The sequence below is a fragment of the Lissotriton helveticus genome, chromosome 7 (genome assembly GCF_964261635.1).
Source record: "Lissotriton helveticus chromosome 7, aLisHel1.1, whole genome shotgun sequence".
NCBI classification, from domain to species: domain Eukaryota; kingdom Metazoa; phylum Chordata; class Amphibia; order Caudata; family Salamandridae; genus Lissotriton; species Lissotriton helveticus.
Genome location: NC_136068.1, coordinates 80,949,989 through 80,976,155, shown reverse-complemented (window position 1 = coordinate 80,976,155; position 26,167 = coordinate 80,949,989). Strand labels below are relative to the sequence as shown.

Sequence of the window (26,167 nt, the reverse complement as noted above, 5' to 3'; positions counted from 1 at the left end):
AATCTCTGGAGAAACCTATATCCACAGCAGAAGTACTTATGGTAATTAAACACCTGGCTTTAGGGAAATCACTGGGCCGAGATGGCTGAAAGGCCATGTATACAAACACTTCGCCACACTATTAGTCCCCTTGTTGGCAAATTTATATAACAGCTTCTCAGCCGTGTGAAGCACATTTCAATCAGTGACTGAAACATCAATAGCCATACAACTAAAACCTGGCAATGACCCTCTCATGTGCTCCTCCTATAGGCCAATTTCCTTGTTGAATATTGATACCTAAATATTTGGGAAGATCTTGGCGGAGAACATGGAGACTGTCCTGCCCCATTTGATACATGAATGTCAAGTGGGATTTATACCTACCCGAACCATCTCAGATAACACAAGGTAGGCCCTCCATTGGAATGACATCGCAGGACAGAGATGCTGGGAAGCTGTGCTCCTGCCCCTTGACGTCGAAAACAAGTCTCACAGGATGGACTGGGGGTATGATTAGAGAGGCTCTTCTCAGAGCTGGACTAGGCCCCAGATTCCGTGGGTGGGTACATCCCTGGGCGCGAGAGTTCAGTATAAGCACTCGTAGTTAAACATAAAGAGGAGCACGAGACATGGTTGCCCACTCTCACCTATACTTTTCGCATTCGACCTTGAACCATTGCTACAGAAAATCTGATAGAGTGGGGAGGTTCAGGGCATCCACGTTTGAGGGACCACATATAAAGTCTCAGCCTTTGCAGCCAATATCTTATTACCATACTTACCACAGCATTAGAAGAATATCACTGGTTAGCAGGAGTCAAAATCAACCTAACAAAATCTGTAGGGTGCTTTTTAGTTGGGGACCAATCTGTAGCGGCTTCTTTACAGCAGGAACTTCCTTTCAATGGACTCTTACGAACTGCACCTAGCTAGGGAATTTCCTAACACCAGACCTCTATGAGTGTGCAAGGAGCACCTTTAAACCCCTCCTCAATGCTATCAAAGCCCTCGCAATGTCATGGTGCTTGTACGCACTTTCATGGATGGGCAGGATAGCATCCCTCAAAATGACTATTCTTCATAAAATTCTCTATATATTTCAGAACCTCACACTTACGTTATCAAACAAGAACTGGCCCAACTACAGGATATCTGTGATAATTTTGGCTGCACAAGGAGATAATTCAGACTCCATAAGCGTGTATGGCGAGCAAGACCGCATCAGGGAGGCTTAGGGGTACCAAACCTTTGTGGTTATAATTAAGCTTATTTTATTTATTTTATTTAGAAGTTTTCTATAGCGCTAACAAGACCCGAAGGTATCAGAGCGCTTCACAGTAGTGGGCATGAAAAAGAGAACAACATGAAACAAACCCAATAAAAGCAATCGGCGAGAGACAATTTGGAAAGAAGAAAAGTTCGGACAGCAGGGCTTCTCAGTACTGGATTCAACAATACCGCATGGATTCTGAGACGTTTGCAGCTCCAAGTTATCCATAACCAAGGGAGCGGATCAGGCACAAGGATTTAAGTTGGCTCTTGAATTCTGCATAGGACGTAGAGTTCTGATGTGCGGGGGGATGGCGTTCCATATTTTGGGGGCATTTCCTGAGAAAGAGCAGTCCGCAGTTCTCTTCCTTCTGGTTTTTGGTAGGATGAGCAGCAGGGAATTAGAGCTTCTCAAATTTCTGGCTTGGCCTGCTTTTTTGAGCTTGTTAGCCAGGTATTCCGGTTTGCCGGTGTGGAGGGCCTTGTGGGTAAGGCAGGCCGTTCTGAAGGTACTTCGCATTTCCACAGGGAGCCATTCGAGTTCTTTGAGAGCCGGGGAGATGTGATCATATTTTTTGCAGCCTGTGATCATTCTTGCTGCCGCGTGAAGTGTTGTTTTTAGTGGAGCCAGGTGGGATTTGGGGATGCCTGTTAGGATTGAGTTCCCATAGTCCAGTCTTGATAGAACTAGAGATTGCGTGGCTAGTTTGAGGTCCTTGTTGGGAATGTAAGGTTTAATTTTGTTCAAAAGTCTGAGGTTGAAGAATGCGCTTTTCGCCGAGTTCTTAATATGGTTTGTCAGGTTTAGTTTGGGGTCTAAGGTGAAGCCCAGGGATTTAACGGAGTCGGCTAGCGTGAGGTTACCCTTGAGAGGATTGATCGATTTTAGCCACTCGGTGATTTGAGGGTTATCTTCTTTGTTTGAGATGAGGAGTGTTTCTGTCTTGTCGGGGTTGAGTTTCAGGTGATTCTTTGTCAGCCAGTCTTGAACTTCATTTAGGACATCGTTGAGTCTCTGGATGTCTTTAAGAGAGGAGGTTTCCAGGTAAATCTGCGTGTCATCCGCGTAGAGGTGGAAGTGGATGTTGGCGTTCCTGAGTAACTTAGCGAGTGGTTCCATGTAGATGTTAAAGAGCTGGGGGGAGAGCACTGATCCTTGAGGGACACCCTTGTTGACTTGCTGGGTATCGGAGGTGAAGTTCTTGATTTTTATTAGTTGCGAACGGTTGTGTAAAAAGGAGGAAAACCACTTGAGAACTACCTCGCCAAGGCCGGCTCTTTCTTGAAGAGTCATGATGAGGAGCTTGTGGTCCACCGTGTCGAACGCTGCTGAGAGATCAAGGAGTATGAGGAGGCAGCACTTGTCAGCGTCAAGAGATCCATGGATGTCGTCTATGATGTTCAGCATTGCGGTTTCAGTGCTGCGGCCTTGTCTGAAGCCAGATTGGAGGGGGTCCAGGAGATTGATGTTGTCCAGGTGTTGCGTCAGTTGCAGGAGTACACAGCGTTCAAGTGTTTTCGAGAGTAAAGGGAGGTTAGATATAGGTCTGAAATTGTTCAAGTCAGTTGAGTCGAGACCGGGTTTTTTCAGAAGGGGAGTGACTTGTCCCATTTTTAGACAATCGGGGACCACACCGCTTTGTAAGGAGCTGTTTATGATTCTTCCCCAGATGGGCGCTAAGGTAAGCTTCATTTGTTTGATTAAAGATGGGGGGATGGGGTCTGAGATGTGTGCTGAAGGTTTGGAGGTCGAGATCAGCGCGATTATCTCAGTTTCCTGGACGGGGCGAAAGCTTAGCCAGGGGGAGGGAAAGGAGTCGGATGGGAGTGCCACTGGGGAGGCCGAGTAGCTCTTCTGGAGGTGTGGGTTGTTGATGTCTAGAGATAGTTCGATTTTTAGGACTTTGTCGTTGAAGAAGTTGGCAAAGTTGTCACAGAGTTCTTTGGAAGCCTGTAGGGTTGAGGGCAGGGGCTTTGTTGTTTGTTGTCTGATTATGTTGTAGAGTTCTTTGGGTCTGTTTTTGGATTTGACCAATGCCTCGCGGAAGAAGCTGGATTTCTTGTTTTTGATATGGTTGTTGTACTTCCTACGGGCTGATTTTAGTTGAAGGCGGAGAATGGCGGTTGGGTTGTTTCTCCACTTTCTTTCTTTGGTTCTCAGGTTTCTTCTTTCTGCGTTGAGGTCCGCAGTGAACCAGGTTCTGGATGGAGTGGCTCGGCTTCTTTTGAGCTTTAGAGGAGCTAGATTGTCAAGTATGGCGACTACCCCCGAGTTATAGTGGTCGACGAGGTCGTTGGTCGAGAGGTGCATTGTGTTATTTGAAAGAAGAGCGCTTAGTTGACCTTCCAAGATGTCTTGGGGTAGTTGGGAGAGGTTTCTCGACCATTTAGGCGGGTCTTGCGGAGGTTTAAGCGAGATGATGGGGTGATTGATGTGGAATAAGATCATGTGGTGATCTGACCAGTCAACTGGTAGTATGTGGTTGACCGTGATAGAATTCTTTTGGGCAATGATGGCATCCAGTGTGGCTCCTTTGTAATGAGTCTCCTCAGTACAGTGTTGGGTGAGGTTGTTTTCATCAAGGAGGCTAGATAGCGATTTGATTAGAGGGTTGTGGGTCTCATTCCACCGGATGTTCAGGTCGCCAAGAATTTAGTTTTTGGAGTCGCCCAGTGTGTCTTGTGCAATCAGGTTTGATAGTTGTTCTCCAAACTCGTTATTTCTGCCCGGGGGGTGATAGAGTAGGTGGCACAGTAGAGAGTCGTTGTCTTTTGTCTTGATGACGGTGGATAGGCATTCAAAGGAGTAATACTCGAAGGAGGAGGTTTCTGTGATGCTCCAGCTGTCCTTGTGGATGATAGCGACCCCACCTCCTCGTTGTTTAATCCTATCTTTGGAGATGAGGGAGAAGCCGGGTGGAACCAGCATGTCTAGGCAGGGAGGGGATGTCATATTAAGCCAAGTCTCCGTGAGGAACGCAACGTCAATGTCATGAGTGAGGATGGCTTCGGCTAGGTCATTGCGTGTAGTGAAGCCGATCTGCAGTTGATTAGGAGGCAGTTGGTGAATTTCTCCTGATTACTGGTGGTTCCCTCTTTAGTCTCTCTAGGTATAGCGGTGAGGACTGGTAATCTCTGTGTTTTGACAATGGGTCGGTCTTTCCGGTGACCTGTGATGACTTGAATTTTAGATTTGGGTGACTCCGTAGGGGAGGAGTCATAGGTGGCGGCTAGTAAGGCTGCTTCCCTGTCTAACATAGGAGCTTCTGGTCTAGGCGGCCTGGCGGTCGGGTGATTTGAGCCCACTGGAGTGGGAGAGGAAATAGAGGACGTTTTGACGTGGGGGGAGGTCCGCGGGGAGAGTTTGTAGGGGTTACAGACTATACCAAGGTTAGAGATGATTTCTGAAAGACCATGGGTGATAGTGTTGACCTGGTTTTCCAGGGCTGCGAGCCATTTTGATATGGCCTCAAGGAAGGGGATGTGGGTATCCGCGGTGGGTCCGAGAGTGCTAGGGTTCGAGAGGGTGGGTTGGGAGATAGGGGTCCGGGTGAAGGACGGGGGGGTGTTCTGAGTGGGTTGGGAGATAGGGGTCAGTGTGAAGGACGGGGGGGTGTTCGGGGTGGGTTGGGAGATAGGGGTCAGGGTGAAGGACGGGGGGGTGTTCAGGGGAGGGTCAAGCGGGGGTTTAGACAGGGGGGAGGAAGGGAGGAGGACAGGAGGGTGTTTGGGCAGGGGTGGATTGAGGGATGTAGGGAGACTTGAGGGGAAGTGGCTCGTTATCTGAAGGCAGCCTGTTGGCGTGGGGGTGATTGCTGTAGGAGGCTGTCGGAGCTTGGTGTTAAGGGAGGTGAGGTGGTTGGAGGAGGGGGAGGAGGAGGGGGATTGAGTGTCCTGCGGATGTTGGGTGGCTGAGCATGGAGGGTGAGGTATTACTGGGGGAGGGGGGGCCTGACGGGCTGGGTAGGGGTTGCGGAAGGGAGTGTCGCGGTCTTCTCTGTAAGTTGTGGTCGTGGTCAGAGACGGCGTAGAGGCGAGGATAGGGAGGGTGGGAGGGGCTGACCTGAGTGCGGGAAATATGGAGTCGAAAGCTTCCAGGTTCTCATTGTTAGCTTGGATGAGGACCGTGCCATTGGTAAAGATGGTCACGGTTATGTAGCCTCTGCCAGCTGATCTGAACGGAAGAGTCGTGGTTAGTTTGCAGCTGTGGACAGCTTCATAGTTGTGGTACATAGTTGAATGGCTCTGAGGGGGTGAGACAAAGTCTAGTGAGTCATAGATTAGAGCTTCACAGCCTGCCCTCAGGTGGAAGTCCCTTGTCACTGGTGGTTGGTAACAGTGCCGCAGGGACCCCCCCTCTTTGGCAGCTTAAGTGGGGGTAGCCACTGAACTCTATGGTCTTGTAATCAGGGTCCCACTAAATATTGATTAATTTTAAATTGTACTTCTTATGTTTGCAGGCCTGCAGACAGAGACTCATAAAACAATTTGGGGAAGAGTAGAGCAGTGATGAGAGCTGGAGGTCAAGAGCTACTAAAAGAGCCAAGTTCAGTAAAGGCGAGAGAAAAAGAAAATATGAAAATCAAATTATAACATGAAAGAAATTACCAGGAACCTAAAGTGTTTGGGGGGAGGTGGATGTGGGGAAGTGGGTGAGATAAGATTGAAAAAATAGTTTAAGAAGAGAAAAAAATATGGTAACTAGAAACTGGTAAGGAGGAAAGCGTGAAGGGTGAAAAGAATAGTGGAAACAAGGAAGGAAATATGAAAAGAAGGAAGGAAAGGTGAAGGAGAAGCGCAAGGAAGGAAAGGTGAAAGCAACAAAGAAGGGTGCAAGGATGAATGGTTGGAAGGATGAAAATTTGGATAGATGGGTGAAAGGATCAATTAGCAAAAGGTTGGAAGGAAGGTTGAAAGTATGCATGGGTGGATGGAAGGTTAGATGAAAAGCTGTTAGTGTAAACGGATAGAAGACTGAAGGGACGGGTGATCGCTGTGTGAAGGGAATGGTCATTGAATGGATGGAATGACGAAAGGATGATGGATAGGCGGCTGAAAGGATAGATTGATTAGTGAAAGAATGGCTGAATGAGTACATCGGTGGATTGAAGGAATGGATTGTTGATGTAATTAAGGGATGGGGTAAAGGATCAAAGAACGGAAGGATGGAAGGGTGAATGAATGGATAGGATGGACGATGGACTGGTGAAGAGAACTAATCTAGGAAGTGTCAGGATTACTATTTCTCTCATTTGGTGTCATAAGAATTTAGGTTCAAAGAGGGGGAGTGGTATTTCAATTTTCGAGCTACTCCCTTGGTTGGTAATACACATTTTACTCTGGGTTGTGACATGTTACTCCCCCGGGAGTGGTGGACAGAGGGAGTGTTACAGACTACACCATTTCTTCCATAATGGTTTTATGCGGTTGTTTGAGGATATCAAATCTACTTTCTGGATTCCGGAAAAGGATAAATATATCTATTTACAGCTTGCGTCACTGTGTCTCGTCTCTGTGCACCAAAGCAGCCGCCACTTGACCTCTGTTCCACTTTAAGAAGTTTTATACAGCGGCTTCATACAACAAGCCTCTTAATATCACAGCTGCTTACCCTTCGCAATATTAGCTCCTCAGGTAAACACTCCCATCAAACAGCTGAGTAATAAAATTGGGGTTACAAATAGAGGCAGTCTTCACTCGTAATACAAATTTAGCATTTCATGCACAGTGGTAGGAAACACTGCATAAAATCAATCAATCAATCAAGACATTTGTAGAGTGTTCTACTCACCCGTGAGGGTCTCAAGGCGCTGGGGGGGTTGCTGCCACTGCTCGAATAGCCAGGTCTTGAGTAGCCTCCTGAAGGTTAGTAGGTCTGTTTGTTGATGGTTTTCTCGATGCCCTTCGCCGGGAACGGGAGTAGGCAGATGGGCCGGAAGTTCTTAAGGTCTCTCGGGTCTGCCTTGTGTTTCTTGAGCAAGGCGTTGATCTCGGCGTGTTTCCAGCTCTTCCGGAAGGTCGCGGTCTCGTAGGAGATGTTGATGGCCTTGCGGAGATAGGGTGCGATGGTGGCGTTGGCTTTGTTGAAGATGTGGTGAGGGCACCGGTCTGACGGGGAGCCGGAGTGGATGGTGCTCATGATTTTAATGGTGTCGTCGTTGATGTTGGTCCAGGTGAGCAGGGGGTCCCTGTGGTGATGGCCGTGGGGTCTGAGGTGTCGTTGGCTGTCGTGGTGGTCTGGTTGTCGAAGCTGTTGTGGATGTCTGCAATCTTGCGGTGGAAGAAGGAGGCAAGGGAGTTGCACAGGTTTTGCGATGGTGGGATGTCGTTGGTGTTGGGTCTGGGGTTGGAGAGTTCCTTCACGATGTTGAAGAGCTCTTTGCTGTTGTGTGCGTTGTTGTCGAAGCGGTCCTTGAAGGAGGTCTTTTTGGCAGATCTGATGAGGTGATGGTGTTGGCGCATGGCGTTCTTGTGGGCTGCTTGGTTCTCCAGTGTCTGTTCGTGGCGCCATTTCTTCTCTAGTTTTCTGCAGTTTTGTTTGGAGGTCTGGAGGTCCGCGGTGAACCAGCTGGCATTCTTGTTGGTGCATCTGTTGGAAGGATTCTTGATCGGGGCGAGGGTGTTGGCGCAGTCATCGATCCAATGTCTGAGATTGCTGGTGGCGGTGTCAGGTTGGTGGGGTCTGTGGGTGGGCTTCGGGCGGTGTTTAGCTGGTCTTCGGTCATTTTGTCCAGCTGTGGCAGGGGATCTGTTGGGTGTGGTGGTGCGCGGTGGGTTTCCGAAAGGTGAAGTGGATGCAGCGATGGTCGGTCCAGTGGAGTTCGGTGGTGTGGCTGAAGGAGACGTGGGAGCTTGCGGAGAAGATCGGGTCAAGTGTGTGGCCCGTGGAGTGGGTGAGTATTGTGACGAGCTGTCTGAGCCGAGGTTGGCGATCAGGGTGGTGGAGTTGGTGTTGTTGTTGTTCTCGAGGTGGAAGCTCAGGTCTCCAAGGAGGATGTAGTCCGTTGAGACGAGGGCGTGCTTGCGGACGAAGTCGACGATGGAGTCGCTGAACTATTGCCGGGGTCTGGGGGGTATGTCAATCAGAGTTCCTTCTAGGGTGGTGTTGGGATCAGTGTGGATCTGGAAGTGCAGGTGTTCGGCGGTGCTGAGGGTGTCGTCGGAGTTGGTCGAGACCTTGAGGGTGGATTTGTGGATGATGGCGATTCCATCTCTTACTCCGTTGGTGCGGTCTCTGTGGATGATCTATGGCGATGTTGGGTGCCGCGGAGTCGTTCACCCAGGTCTCAGTCAGGAAGTCGACATCCGGGGAGGATATGTGGAGCAGGTCCCAGAGTTCAACGGCGTGCGGAGCTGGTGTTCAGGAGTATGCATCTGAGGTGATTGTGTCCTGTCCTGGTGGGTGGATTGGCGGATCAGATGCTGGTGAAGCTGCAGTTCTGGCAGGAGAAGGGTCCTAGGGTGCGCCAGGAAGCAGGTGTGTGATCGTCCGGTGTTGAGTGCGTGGAGGGTGCTGGCATCGTAGCGGGGACCGGTGTTGTGGCGTTCGCGGGATTCAGGGGTTCAGCCGCAGACGGGCACAATGGCTGCCATATAAGGGGGGTGGGAGGGAGGAGCAGCTGGGAGGCGGGAGCGGGGTGGCGAATGAGCGAGCATAGGGGCGGGGATGCAGCGGCGGGAAAAAGGCAGGTGAGGAACGGCGGAGGGAACAGGAGGCAAAACAGGGCGCAGAAAATCACAGGAGGGAGAAAAAGAAATAAAAGCAATAATAGATGGCGGAAGCAGTGGAACAATACAATACAAATACAGAGCAAACCTCGAACTCACGTCAGGCAGCAGCAGCGAGCTGGGGGGACGGTCACAACAGGTGGAGCTGTTGCTGCGGCGTGGGTTAGCGACTTGCCTAAGAGCAAAGTCAAGGGTCACTCCTTTCACCGCGCAGCGGCCGCCATGTAAGGGGGGGGGAGTGGGAGGGAATAGCAGCTGGGAGGCAGGAGCGGGGTGGCGAATAGGAGAGCAGAGGGGCAGGCCGCAGGGACGCAGCGGCTGGAAAAAGACGGGTGAGAAACGGCGGAGGGAACAGGAGGCAAAACAGGGCACAGAAAATCACAGGAGGGAGAAAAAGAAATAAAAGCAATAACAGATGGCAGAAACAATCAAAAACAATACAATACAAATACAGAGCAAACCTCGAACTTGCGTCAGGCAGCAGCAGCGAGCTGGGGGGGGAGGCGGTCACAACAGGTGGAGCTGTTGCGGCTGCGTGGGGAGCGATCTGCCTGAGAGCAGGGCCAAAGGTCCCTCCCCACTATATACTATAAAATAGTATATAGACGGAACTATACCCCAGCAGATTACACTCTGTGAGCTGACCCCACTCTCAGCTCTGCTTGCTTCAACGTGGGTAAAGAGGTACTATTTCTCCATATATATTTTGGACATGCGCCAGAGTCAAGAGGTCCTGGTCAGCGATGCTCTTCATTATAGAAGAGATTGAAGGGCTGGACAGTGGGGGGTGTCTACCCTTTATACTCCACCTGAGTAAGGAGAATATCCCATCTTCTTTTAGCAGCTACACAAACACTCTTAGGGTAATGGGGCAAAACGGTTGTTCCCACTAGAGAACTTTGGCTACAGAGGTTATCAGCAGACAGCCAAGAAGAAGATTGCATACGGCTTGAAGGAAGAACCAATCCACTTTGCAAAACTATGGGACCCAGTACTTAGATTTCTGGTGTCTGCGTTGAGATATCAAACTTGTCCAATATGACTTTGGGCCCTGGGACTATTGGACCCAAATAGAAACCTCTGTGACTCTGATTAACCTGAATTGCTTTCGAACTAACCTAGGGGCTTTAAATATATATGAAGAATAGGAGTGGCCTGCGGGCAGTGGAAGGAACGGGTGGGGGGCTGGGGTTTTGTTACTGTTTGTTTACGGTAGATATGCCCTCCAAGTGGAGAAGTGTGGCTCAATGGTTAGAGCGGCAGACCCTGATGCAGAGGTCTAGTCCGGGACCAGGGTTCAATTCCCGCCTCGGCGGGTCTTGGGCTCAATTTCCTCGGAACTGATAATTCTCGCCTCGATGCCTATTCTAATCATGGGTCCCACTCTGCAACTCTGGGCAATAGCTTGCTTAATCTCCACAACGGCCCCCAACAACGCTAGGATACCTGGCTTCACCATGGGGGTGCCCAGGAGTGGGCACTTCACAGGGAAAAGCCAGGAAGGGTTCCACAGCGGTATGCGTACAAGCGCCGAGATACCCTCATGGGTCGATTCGTGAGCTATACAAGTACTACTACATACATACATAAAGGTTGTTGTACTCTATGAAACCTAATAAATACTATTGACAATTAAAGGGAAGTGTAATAGCTATTCAAAGGTTTTGAGATCTCTTGTGGGCCTATTTGGACATCGCCGGATGGAGAGCCCAGTGTCTGATTTGCATGTATTGAAGGCAGTCTCTATCTTCCCACCTCAAAATCCTCTATGCAGGTTTGCAAAGACTGGACTTACTGAAGTAATAAGAATTCACATGCACCTCCCACTCTCTTTTTTTCAAAGTCTCTTTTTTCAAAGCAGATTCCATTTGAAATGGGTCCAAAACCTGAATTTAGGGGAAGCAATGTGAAAGAATAAAGACAATTGGTGAGCCTTTGTGTTTGTGCAATTCCACTCCAAACATCTATCCTATAGATCTCCGCCAGTGTGCTTGGATTTCTGGCAACAAACATCTCTTTGGTTAAAGCAGGGAAGAAGACAGACAGGCAGCAGTATTACTACTTCCTTAGGTGCACCTATGTTGATGGGCTGAAACTTCCCAGGACCTTAGTCGTAGTCTTTTTTAGTAGACTCCAGTTATCTTGAGCATGCTATTGCCCAATTCAAATTGAATGTGTTTTTCACCATCCAAGTTTAGCGGTCAAGGTCTAGCGGTTTCTCTACCTGCTTGACCTTTCCACTAGGTACATTAATCATCTTGTAGTATTATTAGCCTGTCTGGTCCTGACACATTTTCAATAATCAGGATTGACTACCAAGGGCCTTGTCATATCCATCTGTCGGCTACAATTTAGGATGCACATGTGGTTGTGCCCTGCACAGTTTTGTACAAAATTGTAACTGTCATGGATCCTGCATATTTCTTGTCTCTACAAAGACACTTTAGCATTATGGGACTGTATTGAGCAATGCCAGATCAGATGTTTTGGATATGGCTTGAGATTCTATTCTCTAGGGCCCTATTGTTCTTTAATCAAAGGGTGGTGTAGTAGTCGGAACCCCTTAAAGCCCGTCTCACAGCTTTAGCTACTCCCATTTCAGGATCGTCACCACTCCTACTGTGCATCTTGGAGCCCTCACCGCTCCACATCTGGAACCTTTCCCAGCTGTAACGTCCAACTTGTGACCATCACTGCTCCTTGTCTTGGAGCCCCTCAATGCACATACATCATTCCTTGAATCTGGTATCGTTCTTGCTCTTGACCAGGAACACAATTTCACGCTGCTGATAGGGCTACTGTTACCACCCTGGATGCTCACCTCTGAGACCCTACTTGCAGCTCCCCTGTTGCTTGATATGACAGATAAACATCAGAGTTGTCTCTTGAGCCAGGCACCCACTAATCTATTTATTTATTTATAAAGTTTAATATAGCGCAAACATGACCACCGAGGGTATCAGAGCGCTTTACAGATTATGCAGCAAGGAGGGAAAAGGTAAACCTTCATAGTCAACAAAGCGAAAAGTACAACATTTTAAAAATGTCCAGCAATTACGCCAGCAAGGTCTCTAGGCTACAAACAGCAGCTATGGACTCCAGGTCAAGTGGGGAAGGCGGATTGAGGCAGATATTTCTTCATCAAGAGTCCTTTAACTTCCATTTTGAATCGGACAGTGGAAGGGATCACCCTGACTTCGGGGGGGGGGGGGGGGGAGGAGAGCTGCAGATCCTCAGCGCCATGCCTGAGAAGTTTCGATTGTAAGTCTTTTTTTCTTGAATTTTTGTGGTCTGAGTAAAAGGGCGCTGGCACTTATGGAGGCTCTTGTACCACATGAGAGCTCCAGTTTCTTGGCGAGGTACAGTGGGGTCTTGAAGTGGATGGCTTTGTGTGCCATGCATGCAATTTTCAACTGTATCCGAGCTTCATATGGGAGCCACTTCAGGGCCAGCAGGTCCGGAGAGATGTAGTTGTATTTTTTAGTTCCCCTTAAGAGCCTAGCAGCAGAATTGAGGGCCACTCTAAGAGGAGCCGTTTTCCCCCTGGGCAAGACACACAGCGTTGCGCTACCATAGTCCAGCTTTGCGATCACTAATGCTTGCACTGCAACCGTTAGGTCTTGAGCAGGGAGAAAGGGTTTGAGCTTCCTCAAGATGCTGAGTTGGAAATTCTCTCCTTTGGTGAGGGAGTTGATGTGCTTTTGCATGTTCAGACTATTGTCTAATATAATACCAAGTGAGGATGCCAAGACCACAAGGTGAGGTCTACAATTGAGAGCAGTAAGCTGATTCAGCCATTGTTCCGTGACAGGGGATTGCTTGTGGGTGAGATTAGGAGGAATTCTGTTTTTAGAGCATTTAGCTTCAGGTGGTTCTGTGTCAGCCAGCTTCGTGTATCCCGCAGGACTGTGTTGAGTGACTGAATGTCCTCAGGGGAGGTGATCTTCAAATAAAGTTGGGTGTCATCCGCATACATATAATAGTGAATGCTGAATGATTTCAGATTTTCTGTTAGAGGCTCCATGGTAAAGAGTGTGGGAGAGAGTGCTGAACCTTGTGGAACCCTCAGCGTAACCGGTGCAGGATGGAACAAGGATTGGTTCACCTTGAAGCTTTGAGATCTATTCAGGAGGAACGAAGAGAACCAGTTAAGCACAGGCCCAGACAATCCCATCCTGTGTTCCAGGAGGTCAATTAGGTTATCGTGTTTGACTGTATCAAATGCTGACGAGAGGTCGAGAAGGATCAGTAGGTTCGACTCATTGTTGTCCAGCATTCTTAGCGCATCATCGACAATATGCATTAGAGCCGACTCTGTGCTATCGCCCGGGCGGAAACCAGATTGGCATTGGTCCAGGAGTTGGAAATGCTTGATGTGGTTGCAGAGTTGGGAAAGCACACATTTCTCCAGGAGCTTTGTCAGGGTGGGGATGTTGGAGATTGGGCGAAAGTTATGCAGGTCCGTGGGATCAGCTGTTGGTTTCTTTAAGATCGGGGTAACTTGCCCTGATCAGGGCCTGACTGGGAACCAAAACCAGCCCTGGCAAAGTGCTCGGCAAGGTGAAGCCGCGTGTAGAACCCAAGCTCAAATCCTGAAGAAAGAGTCTTAAGTGCAGCAACACCCAAAAGGGCATTTGATAAGTTCTGGTAAGTAAAACACTTTTTACCTTTCATATGTCTCTGGAAGTGCATGCCTGCTTCCTACAGCCCATTACTATTGTATTTTAAGACTTCATTTTGCAACATACCGATTTTCAATTATTTGTAGTGTTACAATGTAGGCAGGTTTGCTGAATGTAGATATCCCCTTTGTTGAGCAGCACAGAAATGACCCTGGTATAGGACTCTTGATGGAGATCCCGATTTATTCTAGTTTCTGTTATTCTTAATGAGTGGTTTCTGTTGTTTTTTCTTTTACCACCTTTACATTGGTCCCATTGTATCTGGTTCTTAACTTGGGGTGAGCAGTCTTTATATTTGATTTAATTTGTTCTCATAAAATCCTTTTTTAACTTACAGTATTAAGGCCACATGTACGAATAGCTGTTTGCATAATAAAGGTCGCAAAGTGCCACCAGTGTTTTTGCTCTTAATACAGAATTTTATATCCCAGGTTTGTAAAATTCTGCCTTGTAGTGAGTGGCAATCCTACCCGTGAAGAAATAAATTACCTTCCTCTATGGAGTTATTCATTTATAGGTATCCTGCAGCAATGGATCTGCTAACGTTTGACTCTTTATCTCATAAACTGCCTTTGTGGATAAAACCACCCCAGAGGAATCACCCAATGCCTGGGACATTACTAGATTGGAGTCTTCACCTTTCACAGATGATGTCAGATCTATAAGGAATTCTGAGGCAAATACTGTCTGACCATGGTTTGGGACATATACTAAGTACCTCATTTGTAGACAACAAATAAGTGCAGGGGGGGCAGAGGTTTTCGTAGGATCCTGCTAGGATGCCGTTAAATGCATAGGTTGCCAAATACCATTGCTGTCTAGGTTTGAAACCCCCTTATGCCTCTTTTCTCCCCTGCCTCTATATCTTACTCTTGCAGGATCTTTTTCATCCTTGATCCCTTTGTTATTGATTTCTGCCTTATTTCTTCTCCCTGTTCAACTCTCATGCTCAGAGTCAAACTCTGATGATGAAAAATAAGTGCTGTTCATAATCACTGGCCAAATTAAGCACTGCATACACTGTTGGGCTTTTAATGGAAGGCTATTTACAAGTTCTTTGACGCAAATGTACCTCTTGTCCATTTTGATTTCTGGTTTTTTAAGCGCCTGTTTTCGTTATTTTATATTATCACTTATGGTTATGTTTTAAATAAGACAAGACAAACCATTTAGTCGAACTGGTTGCTTTTTGTTAGACCTAGAGGTTTTGGGCTGGTAAAGACGCATCAAAGCCAGTCAGAGCCCACCGTTCCAAATAGAATGAGTACAATACACTTACCCAATAACCTATGCTCATCCTCTGGTAGTTTGGCACTGAGTAGCGAGGCTTATCCTCAGGGCTTGAATGTAAAGTACTGGCAGAACAGCCCCCTCGCAACACACTGCGTACGCCACAAAAAGACACCACACCATAAGTATAAAACACTTGTCTTTGCTTTACACACACGCACTGAAATAAAAACGAGATACAAATTGTATATACACTTTATTGTTATAAGCAATTGTCAAACTTATCTATTGAAATCAAAACGAAACGCAAGTTGTATATACACTTTACAGTTGTATGCAATATTCAGACGTTTCCATTGCAGAAAGGTCCGACAGTCAATAGTCTCTGACTATGCCTCGCGCTCCTGCCCCTCAGTCTTTCAACTCTACCAGCCAACGAACGATACACATTTCCCACTTGTGGTGCCCTGTTGACTAGACAGTCGGCACCACCCAACATGGAAAGAAACAGTTACTTAATTTCATCCATTTGGATAAGACCTCCAGGCCCCCAACGGCACCTACATGAGACGGGATCGCTTTCCCCCATAGAGAAAAGGTTGTGACTCAGGAAGCTGGTGCAATCGCGATCTGGAGAAATATTTTCCCCTCAAACAAAGGCATAACCTTGCATAGACCCCCGGCAATCAGCTGAGGATGCCCACAAGTCTCACAAAACCCCTTGGGTCTCGTCACGATGTTTTCCAAAACAAAGCACCCCATGGCGTGAGTCCAGGGAGAGATGTCCAAGGACCTCCGACAGAGGCGGCAATGTCAACAAGCACTGGCGTTGCCAATAGGTCTCGCAGTAGGAAAGTCTGAGCTGTTGGTTTTGTAAATGACAAAGCCCTTTAATTTTTAAAAAAGAAAACAAAAATAAAAGGCATTGTTATTTGCAATTGTAATAGCTCCAACTTTCCTACTGCGAGACCAATTGGCAACGCCAGTGCTTGTTACTCTTGGTTTCCCTGATATTTCAGCTAGCATTGTCTGGAGCCAGCCCAAATTAATGCGTTCTCATACCTTGCAAAACCATTATACTTGGTTTCTTTAAAAGTTGAAACTGTCACAATTTGCCAACATGGGCCACTTTTTCCGCTCTCTGATTAACTAATGAGGGCAACTTTTGCTCTAGGCCTATTTTCTGACACAGCCCATCAGTAGCGACTTGGAGGTCGAGAGGTGCACACTTTGCAAGTATCATTTCCATTGTTTAATAGTCATACTGGGTTCGCGCATCGCAGCGCATTCTCGTCACTTCTCCGCTCTTTTTCTGCAGGCCCCTGCCAGTGACTCACTGTGAAGTTTTGTAACCTTCTGCTAGTGTTGAGTGTATGGCAGCCGGGTGTTATGGCCCAACAACCCCTCTCTAATCACCCTCCCCCGGCGTGTCAGCTGCTTCCCTGGCAATGCACCATGCCGCGCCTGGTTACAGCAGCGTTAACTCCTTTTAGCAGTGCCCTTTCAGATCGCTAAGACTTTGGCAATGTCACATATGCCAACTGCTCAGACAATTCCAGCAATTTCAGTTTTGCGCACGGCCCAGGGTCAACTTTTCCCTGCAGTGCGAGGCTCTGGCGAACAGTGCCATGCTAGTATCAAATAACTAGGACACAGAGAGAGTGTCTTCTAGCAGTTCCATCCTCTCGTTGACGACAGTGCCGTCTGAATATATTGAGTCACTGCATTAGGAGCTACTATATTTTATTATAATCGTCAGTCTTTAACCTGGACTGAGAGAGGTAGAAGCAGTAAAGAGAGACAGAAGAAAGAGACAACTGGAAAAAAGTAAAACATTGAGAAAACAGGAATGAAATGCAATAAGCAAGAGAACGAACAAATGATAGATGGGACAACGGGAAGCAAAGAGAGGACGCACGAAGGGAAGCTGAGAGAAAGGATAAACGGGCAGAGGAGGCAAAAGAGAGGACAATGGGTACGAAGAGAAACAAGCGTTAAGAGCGGCCGGCCGGGAAACTGAAAGTACGGCCGGCCTGCGGCCGGCCATGATTCAATTAGGGGAGGGAGAAAGGAGGCGGATGGCGCCGCTGCGTCATAGTTTCCCGGAAGCCGTGGGCCTTCTGTTCCTCTAGGCCTGACACAGCGTGGTAAGTCTCAGATTTGGCTCATGGTGGCTGGGACCAGTGTCGGAGGCGGGGGGGGGGGTGTGGGGAGTGCTGTGGTATGAGAGTGAGAATAAACAACTAGGACCTGGCAGGGGTGTTTGCTCTCTTCCTGTATTCTGAACGTGGTGTCTCTTGGCGCATGCGCGAGAACAAACCGGAGGAAAGGCTCACGGGTTCACTGTGAGAAGAGAATGATGATGGGTGAGAGAATAAATAGAACGTGTGGGGTAAATTAAGGAGAAAGGACTGAGGGGCTGATGTAAAAGAGGGGCCAAGGAACACAGGAGCTGGAGGCAAAGACACAAAGGACAGTGAGACAATGAATAAGGGGACGATGAAGGAGGAGTAGAGAAAAGATGAGAAAGAGAAAAGAAAACGCGAGGAAGTGATAGAACGAACAAATGATAGATGGGACAACGGGAAGCAAAGAGAGGACGTGAGACGATGGGTGAGAGAATAAATAGAACGTGTGGGAAACTGAAAGTACGGCCGGCCTGCGGCCGGCCATGATTCCATTAGGGGAGGAGAAGCCGCAGAGCGCACGCTGGGCGAAGCCCTTTGATGTGCTGTGCGGCCGTGAATGCGCGTGCTTGTTTTGTCACGTGATTCACGTGAACTCTAAGAAAACTGCAGCGCAAGAAGCCCTTGGTTTGACGAGGATTTTGGCTACTTGAATTCTCGCTCCCTCAATGCGCTTGCGCGCATTATAGGTCACGAGACCTAAAAACTGTCGTCCTCCGGATTTAGAGGCCGAAGACAGTCTCAGCTCCTGGCTCAGGTTCTCCCAAAACCCCTCAGACACCACACGCTCTAGTGCACAAGCAAGCACAGGCTCCATTGGTTGCAAGCACGGGTTCTTCGTACTCTGCAAGCAACCCCGCACTCCTTGAACTTCTCATGTCCTGGCACCTCAGATGGCTGCTGAACTTTATGCACACACTCCTCTTACACAGCTAGATGATGGTGTATGTCAGGATGGTTTTTGTCCCAACTACGATCACTTCTACCCGTTTACCGTGCGGTTCTTACGATCTAATGGAGACAGTGAGATCCTTTGTGTCCCTGGGATCTCGTGGTCAGTAGGCCAGCTCACCGACCCTATAAAGTACTTCGATACCCAGACCACAACAGTTGGTACTAGCTGCAGGCCAGCAACGTCCAGGCAAAATCCACCAAGTGATAGTCCCCTTCTTGGAGCTCAACAGCTCCAAGCCACCACAAATCTGCAGATAGTCCAGTTGCAGTCCCTCCTGCCCTAATGATTCCTCATGTCAATGTCCCAGTATCGAACCAGCGTAGTATGGTTCCAAATGCTAAAGTGTTATTTTACTTTGGAGGCCGAAACCCCAGAGGTTATACCCACCATGGCCTTTGAAGATATGATCAGTTCAAAAGGCCATCTTTGAAATGCACAGACCCTGTCTAAATGTTGTCCTGTCTGCCATCTTACCCTGGGTGGTTTGATCATAATCTTTGGTGGGGCCGAGACCATGCCCCAGCAATGCAGGTGTCAATTCCATCCCATGTAACCATCCCAGAAAGGCCATCCAGAGTTAGAGGTCTGCAGTTTCCTGTGAACCCCTAATTTATGGCCCTCTATCAGGAATGCACAGATGTGGCTATCCCCTTAGCACCCAGTTGTGAATTAGGAGGCAGGCCACCAGGCACACAGAGCCACACACATTGAAATGCCCACTTTCCCTAAGTGATATTTCCATCACGATAATGTCGAACACACTGCTGGAGATGATTCACCATTACGAACTCATTGATACCAGACATCATACTGTCACTATTCTGCCTTAGGAAATAATGCTAAACAGCATTTCCCTACATCCCTTCATGCTAATCCAATGCAAGAAGCAGGCCCCAACGTACCGAACACACCATTCGGTGTCGTTCACGACTTTTGCAGGTAACACATACACACACCTGCCCAACACTGCACCCTGTCACCAGGGAGAACTCCGATATAGCAGGAGACAGGCCGGACCTTGGCAAGTCGAGTACCAGTAACCCGTGCACACAGGTCGCACCAGGGCAAACCTGTGCAACAATCAATGAGCTACCTCTGTGAATGGCACAACCAGTGCAGCAGGCCCATGGAGGCACATTCGAGATACATGCCCCTGGAATACGTCTTACCCCATGACAAGGGACTTACAGCTACTTGAATCAGCCAATCATATGTACACCGCTACCCAGTATGTATATGATGAGTCCAGTGCTTTGACACTGTACTGCATGCCAAAAGCGTCCAAGTCCTAATGCTAGCATCCAGAGCAAAGAAAAACTGGGAAGGAGGAAAGCAAAATCCCATACACAAATAGCACATAGCAGCTTTCTGATCTTCAGTTGGTTGAGGGTTCCCTGCCTCTAATAAATAGTAATACATTTATTTATGGCTCAAGTTCAACCCAAGTAAGTCTTTTCATATCTCTCCTTCGTGACGGACTTCCATTCAGATATCCTGCCAACCACCTCCTTCCTTCTTTCATGTCAGTCTTTAAAAATATGGCATGGTCAAACAAGCCTGTGGGCTCTGGTTGAAATTTCTGTGATCTTCCGAGCTGTGCTGCTTGGACCTCATCAACTACTTGCCTCTTCAGATTTGCCTTGCCTCTCCTTGTGTGAGTCCCACTACTTTGCGTCACTCTGGGGTTGCTTTCAAGAGAAACATCATGGGGTTCCCAGTCTCCAAACATCACCAATCAGATTGTGTCTCATTTTGTGGTGAATGGCTTGTCAGTTGAGGTGTTTCTGGTCAAATGTCAAAGACCTCAGGGGATCTCCTTCTGGGTGAGTCCACTCTGGGAGCTAGGTGATTTCGGTTCCACCTACTTTGTTCATTTGATTTTAAATTCAGTTGATTTAAAATGTTAAATTCTGCATGCATTGGCGAAGCTGTAAAAAAATGTCAGTGCAAACACCCCCAAACTAGGGGGTCAATTAGGATGGCGGTGGCGATCCGTCCGCCACCTATTTCCCCCCCGCCATATTACAATGGCGGGGGGGACCGTGGCGGACGGGAAGACCGTCCGCCGCATTTCCGCCGCGGTCGTAAGGCACCCCCCTGCAGTTGCGGTGCCTGCCGCTTTGTGCATGCAGAGCACAGCATGCATTTTTAAGTTTGCGGCTGGTGCTGCTTAAAGCAGCACCTGCCGCAATGTTAAATATACGGGATGTGACCGCCAGGGTGGTGGTCACATCCTAATTCCAACGGAGGGACCGCCGCTGCCCCTGCCGACGGTCCTTCCACCTCGGGGGTGGCGGACGGACGCAGGTCCGTCCGCCATCATAATCGACCCCTAGATTTTGACTTCTGAAAAAAGTCAGTGGGAATATTTTCCTGTAGGAAGTCTTTGATGCAAAATCAAATCCAGAGTCTGCAAAAACTTACTGTCTCCAAAATATTTACCGACAGCCTTAGTCCGTTCCCACTCGATTATAGCCACCTCCAGTACCACAGTTCCTAATGCTCCTTTTGCAATTGCAGCTCTCGAGTTGCGAATACATTTTGCAAATATGATCCTGTGAAATGTTGACTGATTTCTTTCTCCTTGTCTTGTGTCCTCTAGCCCTCCCCTTGCTGTATCACCCTCTCTGTCTGCCTCACTCTCTCTTTTTCTCCTCAGAGTTACTCAATGAACAGACATGGATCCACAGCTTTCAACAGAAGTGAGGAAGCTGAGAAAGAAACTGCGACAAATAGAGAACTTACAACACTTGCAACGGGACCTGAGCGAGTCTGAGGCGCTTAAGGTAAGAGTCCCCTCACTGGATGGGAAGCTTCAGTAAAAAGTGTTTTTGACAAGAGTGCAGTGGTGTTTGCAGACTGATGAACCTGAGCAAGTATCTCCCTCTGACCCCTATAGATCTGCAGCATAAGACCTATAAGCATTATAGCCCATTACACCATAATTCACAATTACTGGACCTAATTTAACAGTGTGTGACATTTAGTTCCATACTCTGTGCTTATAAAATATTTGTCAAGATCGACCTAGAGTCTCTAGGCTTGAGACCACACTCTTCTAGTGATATGCTTGACTTTGTTCTCTGTAGGGGTTACCTGTCATCTTGTTAGGATGCCCATTAAGTTCTTTGGTGTAAATAGTGCCACAGTGCTGACTATTTTACCTAAATAAGGTTAGATGACTAGCATCATTGTTCAGCAGTTAGGAAATATTATGCACACAATAAGTAAGCCTCTTGGAGAACCAGCACCAACTCTGCCACAAGCAGATGCCGTGAACAGGAGTCCCAGCCACAGCAGGCTTACTGGCAGAGGAATCTCGTGTTACTCTGCGTGCAGAGCAATGATCAGGTGTGCCAGCTGTAATTGTGATTCTGTGTGAAAGTGTGCAAAGGAGTTACACACCTGCTGAAATATTGACGGGTCAAAAGTTAAATAAAATGCAGTGTTTACGAGTGAGTGGCTGTGGCCTGTGGGTCTTGGAGAGTGCTTAAATGGAGGAGATGCAAGGGAGTGCATGAAAGAAAGAGTGTAAAATTCATGATAAAGAGGAAAGACATGAGATGTGAGACATACTGATGGAGTGTTTCAGAAAGATATGAGGAGAAAAAGGGTGTGACTAAACCACAGACTGCATAAGAAAGTGTTCTGAATAGGAGGACTGGTGTGAGTGAATCATGTCGACCGAAGACCTCTACCTCTTCCCCTGACCGTAACGATGTTTATTAAGTCAAAGTCTGCATTCAATTTAAAATGACAGGTGCAGTCGGGGTACGACACTTTTAGAGAGCCAGACGCTGCACATCATTGAACAACACACCCTTTGGTCAGCCATTGCTTTGAAGAGCTGAAGACTAGGTTAGTTGCATGCTAAGTGGTCATGGAGGGATATGAGTTGTAGTTACCTCAGATAACTATAACTGGTGAATTACAGTGGTTTTTAGAGTTTAAAACATTATGTTGTTACTGAAAACTTCACCTAACCTTTGACAAGGGATGCTTACTTATGCAGGCATCTCTCTCTTTATCTATTTTTAGCCCCTTTCAAAGATATATAGTATGCCTCAATTTTCTAAAAACATACTACCCTCACATATTGACCTTCTGGTTTCACGCCTGTATAAATATTCTTAATGCTTATTTAATTTAGCCTGCTTTTCATTAAAAGCTTTAAATTAAACAGCTCCTATTCTAACAAAATTGCCTTCAGGAGTACCTCGCTTTTGTCTTGAATAAAAAGTTGTCATGCTCTAGTTGTTAATTAGAACTCTACATTGACACTGCAGTTGATTACTAGAGGTTTAACGGACAGACTTCTGTTGGTGTTGGAAGTACATGTTTCATTCTACATTTCAAAATGTTTTACTGAAATGGATGAGGAAGATAATTGAGAACTACTAGAAAAAAGTATCCTCATTGTAGCCCTAGAGCACAAACTATAATTTCTATGACTAAAAGATACCTAAAATTTTGATAATTACTGAAAACAATGCTCTTGGTTTTTTCAGCTTTGAATGAAGAGGACTTCAGTTGTACCACACTTTGTTCATAAATACAAAAGTTAGCACTCTAGTTGTTCATTAGAACTCTGTGAGAAACTGCAAGAGCGCACTGGAGAGTTAAATGATAGACTGCAACTGGTTTTGAAAGTACCTTTCAGTCCACATGTCAGAATGCTTTGCTGACATGGATGAGAAAGATACTTGAGAACTCATAGAAAATGTGTCCTCATTTTACTTTTCTACAGCACTAACTGTAATTTCTGTGACAAAATAATCCCCTCATTGTGTTAATTTCTAAAAAAAATGCTTTACGTTTTACAGCTTTGATTCCATCATGAGGGCTTTCAGCTGTGCCACAATTTTGTCATAAATACAGAAAGTTAGCGGTCTAGTTGTTCATTTGTACACTGTGGGAAGATGCAGTAGATCATTGGGGAATCAACTGACAGGATGATGCTGTGCTTGAAAGTGCATGTTTTACTGAGAATATCAGACTTTATTCTCACATGGCTGAGGAAGATGGTGTAAACATATAGAAAATGTCTCCATGTTTAGCTTCTGGACAGTGGCTTCACAGTAACCCTTGCATCCCTTGTGGTGCGGTGAGCACCGAGCTCCAGGGCTCCTCTGTACACGGGCGGTGGACGTGCTGGCAAGTACCACTTATCAGGAATTAGACTAACAAACTTTAATGCTGATATCCGCATCCCCACATTAACATGCGTTGGTTGAGCACATGTAGCTCCCTGCCCCTCGCTGGGGGGCAGGGAGCTACATGTCTGGTATGTAGTACTACCACTCTGCCTGCGAAGGAATTTTGGTTTGCGGTGCCGGGCCTGTTGCCATGGTAACAGGGCACATAGGGATACATTGTTTTTTGCTGTGTGCAAAAACAGATTGTGCTCCCTCTGTTAGCCCTGCCCGGCCTCTCTGAGTCCCACATGTGGCTGCTGGATCTTCCAGCGTGGCCGGGACTGCTATTTGTGTGTGTTGGGGTAGGACCGTCTGAACCCCGGCCAGCAGAGAACCAGGGAACAGCAGCATGGGAAGTTTACTTCCAGCCTGCCCTGTATGTCTTGTCCTTGGTAGCCGCTGAATGACTCAGCCAGGAGCAGCCTTGTGAGCCCGGTGCATATGGAGGGAATGATGGTGTCTTAAGCCTGGCAGTTGGTTCTGATTGCATGGTAGACCATAATTGTTATGTTTTTACTGGTTACCAATTTCACTACAAGCTGCAAACTTTCAAACTGTGTGGCCGGTTAGTGCTATATTAATATAGAGATTTGCGCTATATAAAAATAACATAACATAACAAACAAAAAATGGAGTGTTACTTTTAATTTATAAATAGCATGGTTTCCTTTCAGAAACAGCTTTCGGTAAGTGTTAAAGAAAGTATAACTGCAGCCAGTTAACTTTACTGGACAGAGAGTGGTTCAAACTACAGAGTGCCGGCGCGGGCAAGGATGCACTATTACTGCATGCAGGGGTCGACTTTTAAGGGCAATCAGATCTGACCTGCGGTATGCAGCTGCCTCTGGCGCTGAGCTGGAGGGTGCTGCTCTGGAAAGCATTCTCAGCAGAGTTTTATTTTCTGTGCCCAGCAGTTTGTAGGCAACAATAAAAATGTCCAGGGAAGAATGAGATAACTGTCATGAATAATGTTCCTACTGGAGAGACATTCAAGTTTTAGTGGCAGCCTTGACTCGCGATAAACTAGCACGGACAGGTTCATTAAATGCTTCCTGCAGAATGTGTACCATGCAAATAGAACTGTATTTAACATGGAAAGGGCAGTCGGTTACTACTTTTGCCACTGAGACCCTTTTAATACTTGCAGTTCATTAGTTGCAATCATCTAATCACACAGTGACCTATAAACTGTCATCCAAGAGCTCAGCTGCATGTAAACCGCATAGTATAGGTTAGAATGTTATGTTTTCCCTAGTCTTTCTTATCCTAATGTCGCTAAAAGGGGGTTTGTTTGGGTAGAAATGCATTCCTATTAGCAAAGCCAATCCCAACCACTGTGGTTGGTATTGAATTCTGCGTTTGTACTTCTTCAATCAAACACTCTTAATTTATGGCCTAAGAGTTAGGATGACGTGATTCCCACACCTTGTCATTCTCTTTGTGTTATGTACCATTTCCTAGACTGATTTACACATGTATGATTCATTGTATCTGCGTAATGTGCGTGTGAAGTCAAGTGCTCCGACACCCTACACTGGTATGAATAGCGCCATAAAACAAATGAAATTGATGTGAAAGAAATTGATGTGAGAGAGGGGTTGTGGAGAGATGAGGGACACTGGTGGAGCGTGATTGTGAGTGAATCTGTGGACAAGGTGGTGATTGTAGCACCGGGCACCACCATCGCTAACGTCGGGCCGAGAGGGTGAGCCAGTGATGTCTGTCAATGTGGTAGTACTGTAGAGAGAGAGGACAGTAGTTGGATTTCTAACTTCTTAGTTGTGATAAAATGTGTTTATGTAGCCAAAGTACAATGACCTGGCATTTTTACAGTGTCTATTTGGAGAAACCAATGAATGTTATAAGTTGTCTATGGTACTGCAAGCAGCTCAGCTTTAGTGGTCCAGGGAGGTGTTAAATCATGTGCGAAGATGTGAAGAGGATTTGCAGTGGACTTCACTGCTTGGTTTTGCTCACAAGAAATTGTCACTCTGAGTGTCACATATTTGGTCATTGAATGTCACTCCAAAGTACCCTGAAGTCATAAAAATGTCACACATATGCAATCTCAAACCTTGGCAACTATGGGGCCCCTGGCCTGAGAGCTACTGACTGGGTCCGGAGTGTGGGGGGCCCTCTCCATGTACTTTGCAAGGGGCCCCCTCAAGTTTTGTTACACCACTGCTTTCCTTAATCTCTGTGAAAAAATCATAAGAGGAAAACATTTTCTCTCATGAGTAGGCCATCAAATACCAGCAGGGAGTAAGCATTTGTCATGTGGCCAAATCAATGAGTAACACAACACCAACAAATTATTTATATTGTATCTAAAATCTGCTATTGCCTTTTGTAGGTGGTCTTTTTTGTGATCCTCAAATCTGGTATTCACCACAATGCATTTCAGCATGGACCATGAGTCCTGTAATGGCTACCACAACATGTTGTCCATGTTATGGACAGCCAATGAAAAGGGTTCTTCCACCCACTGCTTGCAAGTGGGCTTCAGGATGTGCTCACACTGCCCCATAAAATGTTTTTTTCATTCCTTTTCAGTAAGCAGGGACTATGTCCATGATTTGTGTAATGTCTACTACAGCATGTTGCTCATATTGTGCCCAGCCAATCGGGATTGGTCAGTCCCCTTTAAAGTGGTCAGTCTGAGCATATCTGGACACATCAGTCCAGATATACCTATTTTTTTAACCTCAGCCCCGGGGCCTGTCCACATAAAAAGTAGGTGTCCTGGTGCCCACCCAGGGCACCCACCAGACACTTGTTGGCGGCTGCAGGGGATGCCCCAGGGCCCCCTTGGCCCCAGTCTGCTCCCCGCATGCTGCAGGACCCAGCATTGCTCCCCTCCAACCACCAGAGGGAGCAGCTATTTTTGCTGCTTTGTTGATCTATTTCCCTGCTTGCATCAGTGCAGGCAGGGAAACAGAT

General features: G+C 47.1%; 1 protein-coding gene across 2 annotated transcripts in view; it reads left to right on the top strand.

Moving 5' to 3' along the window:
- LOC144768124 (uncharacterized) overlaps positions 1-26,167 on the top strand; it is a 130,186-nt gene that overhangs the window by 18,238 nt on the left and 85,781 nt on the right. For both annotated transcript variants that reach the window (XM_078651540.1, XM_078651539.1), the window contains exon 2: positions 20,692-20,818. In XM_078651540.1, coding sequence (XP_078507666.1) covers positions 20,711-20,818 — 108 coding nt within the window. In that variant the 5' untranslated portion in view covers positions 20,692-20,710. The remainder of the gene's footprint in view (positions 1-20,691; positions 20,819-26,167) is intronic.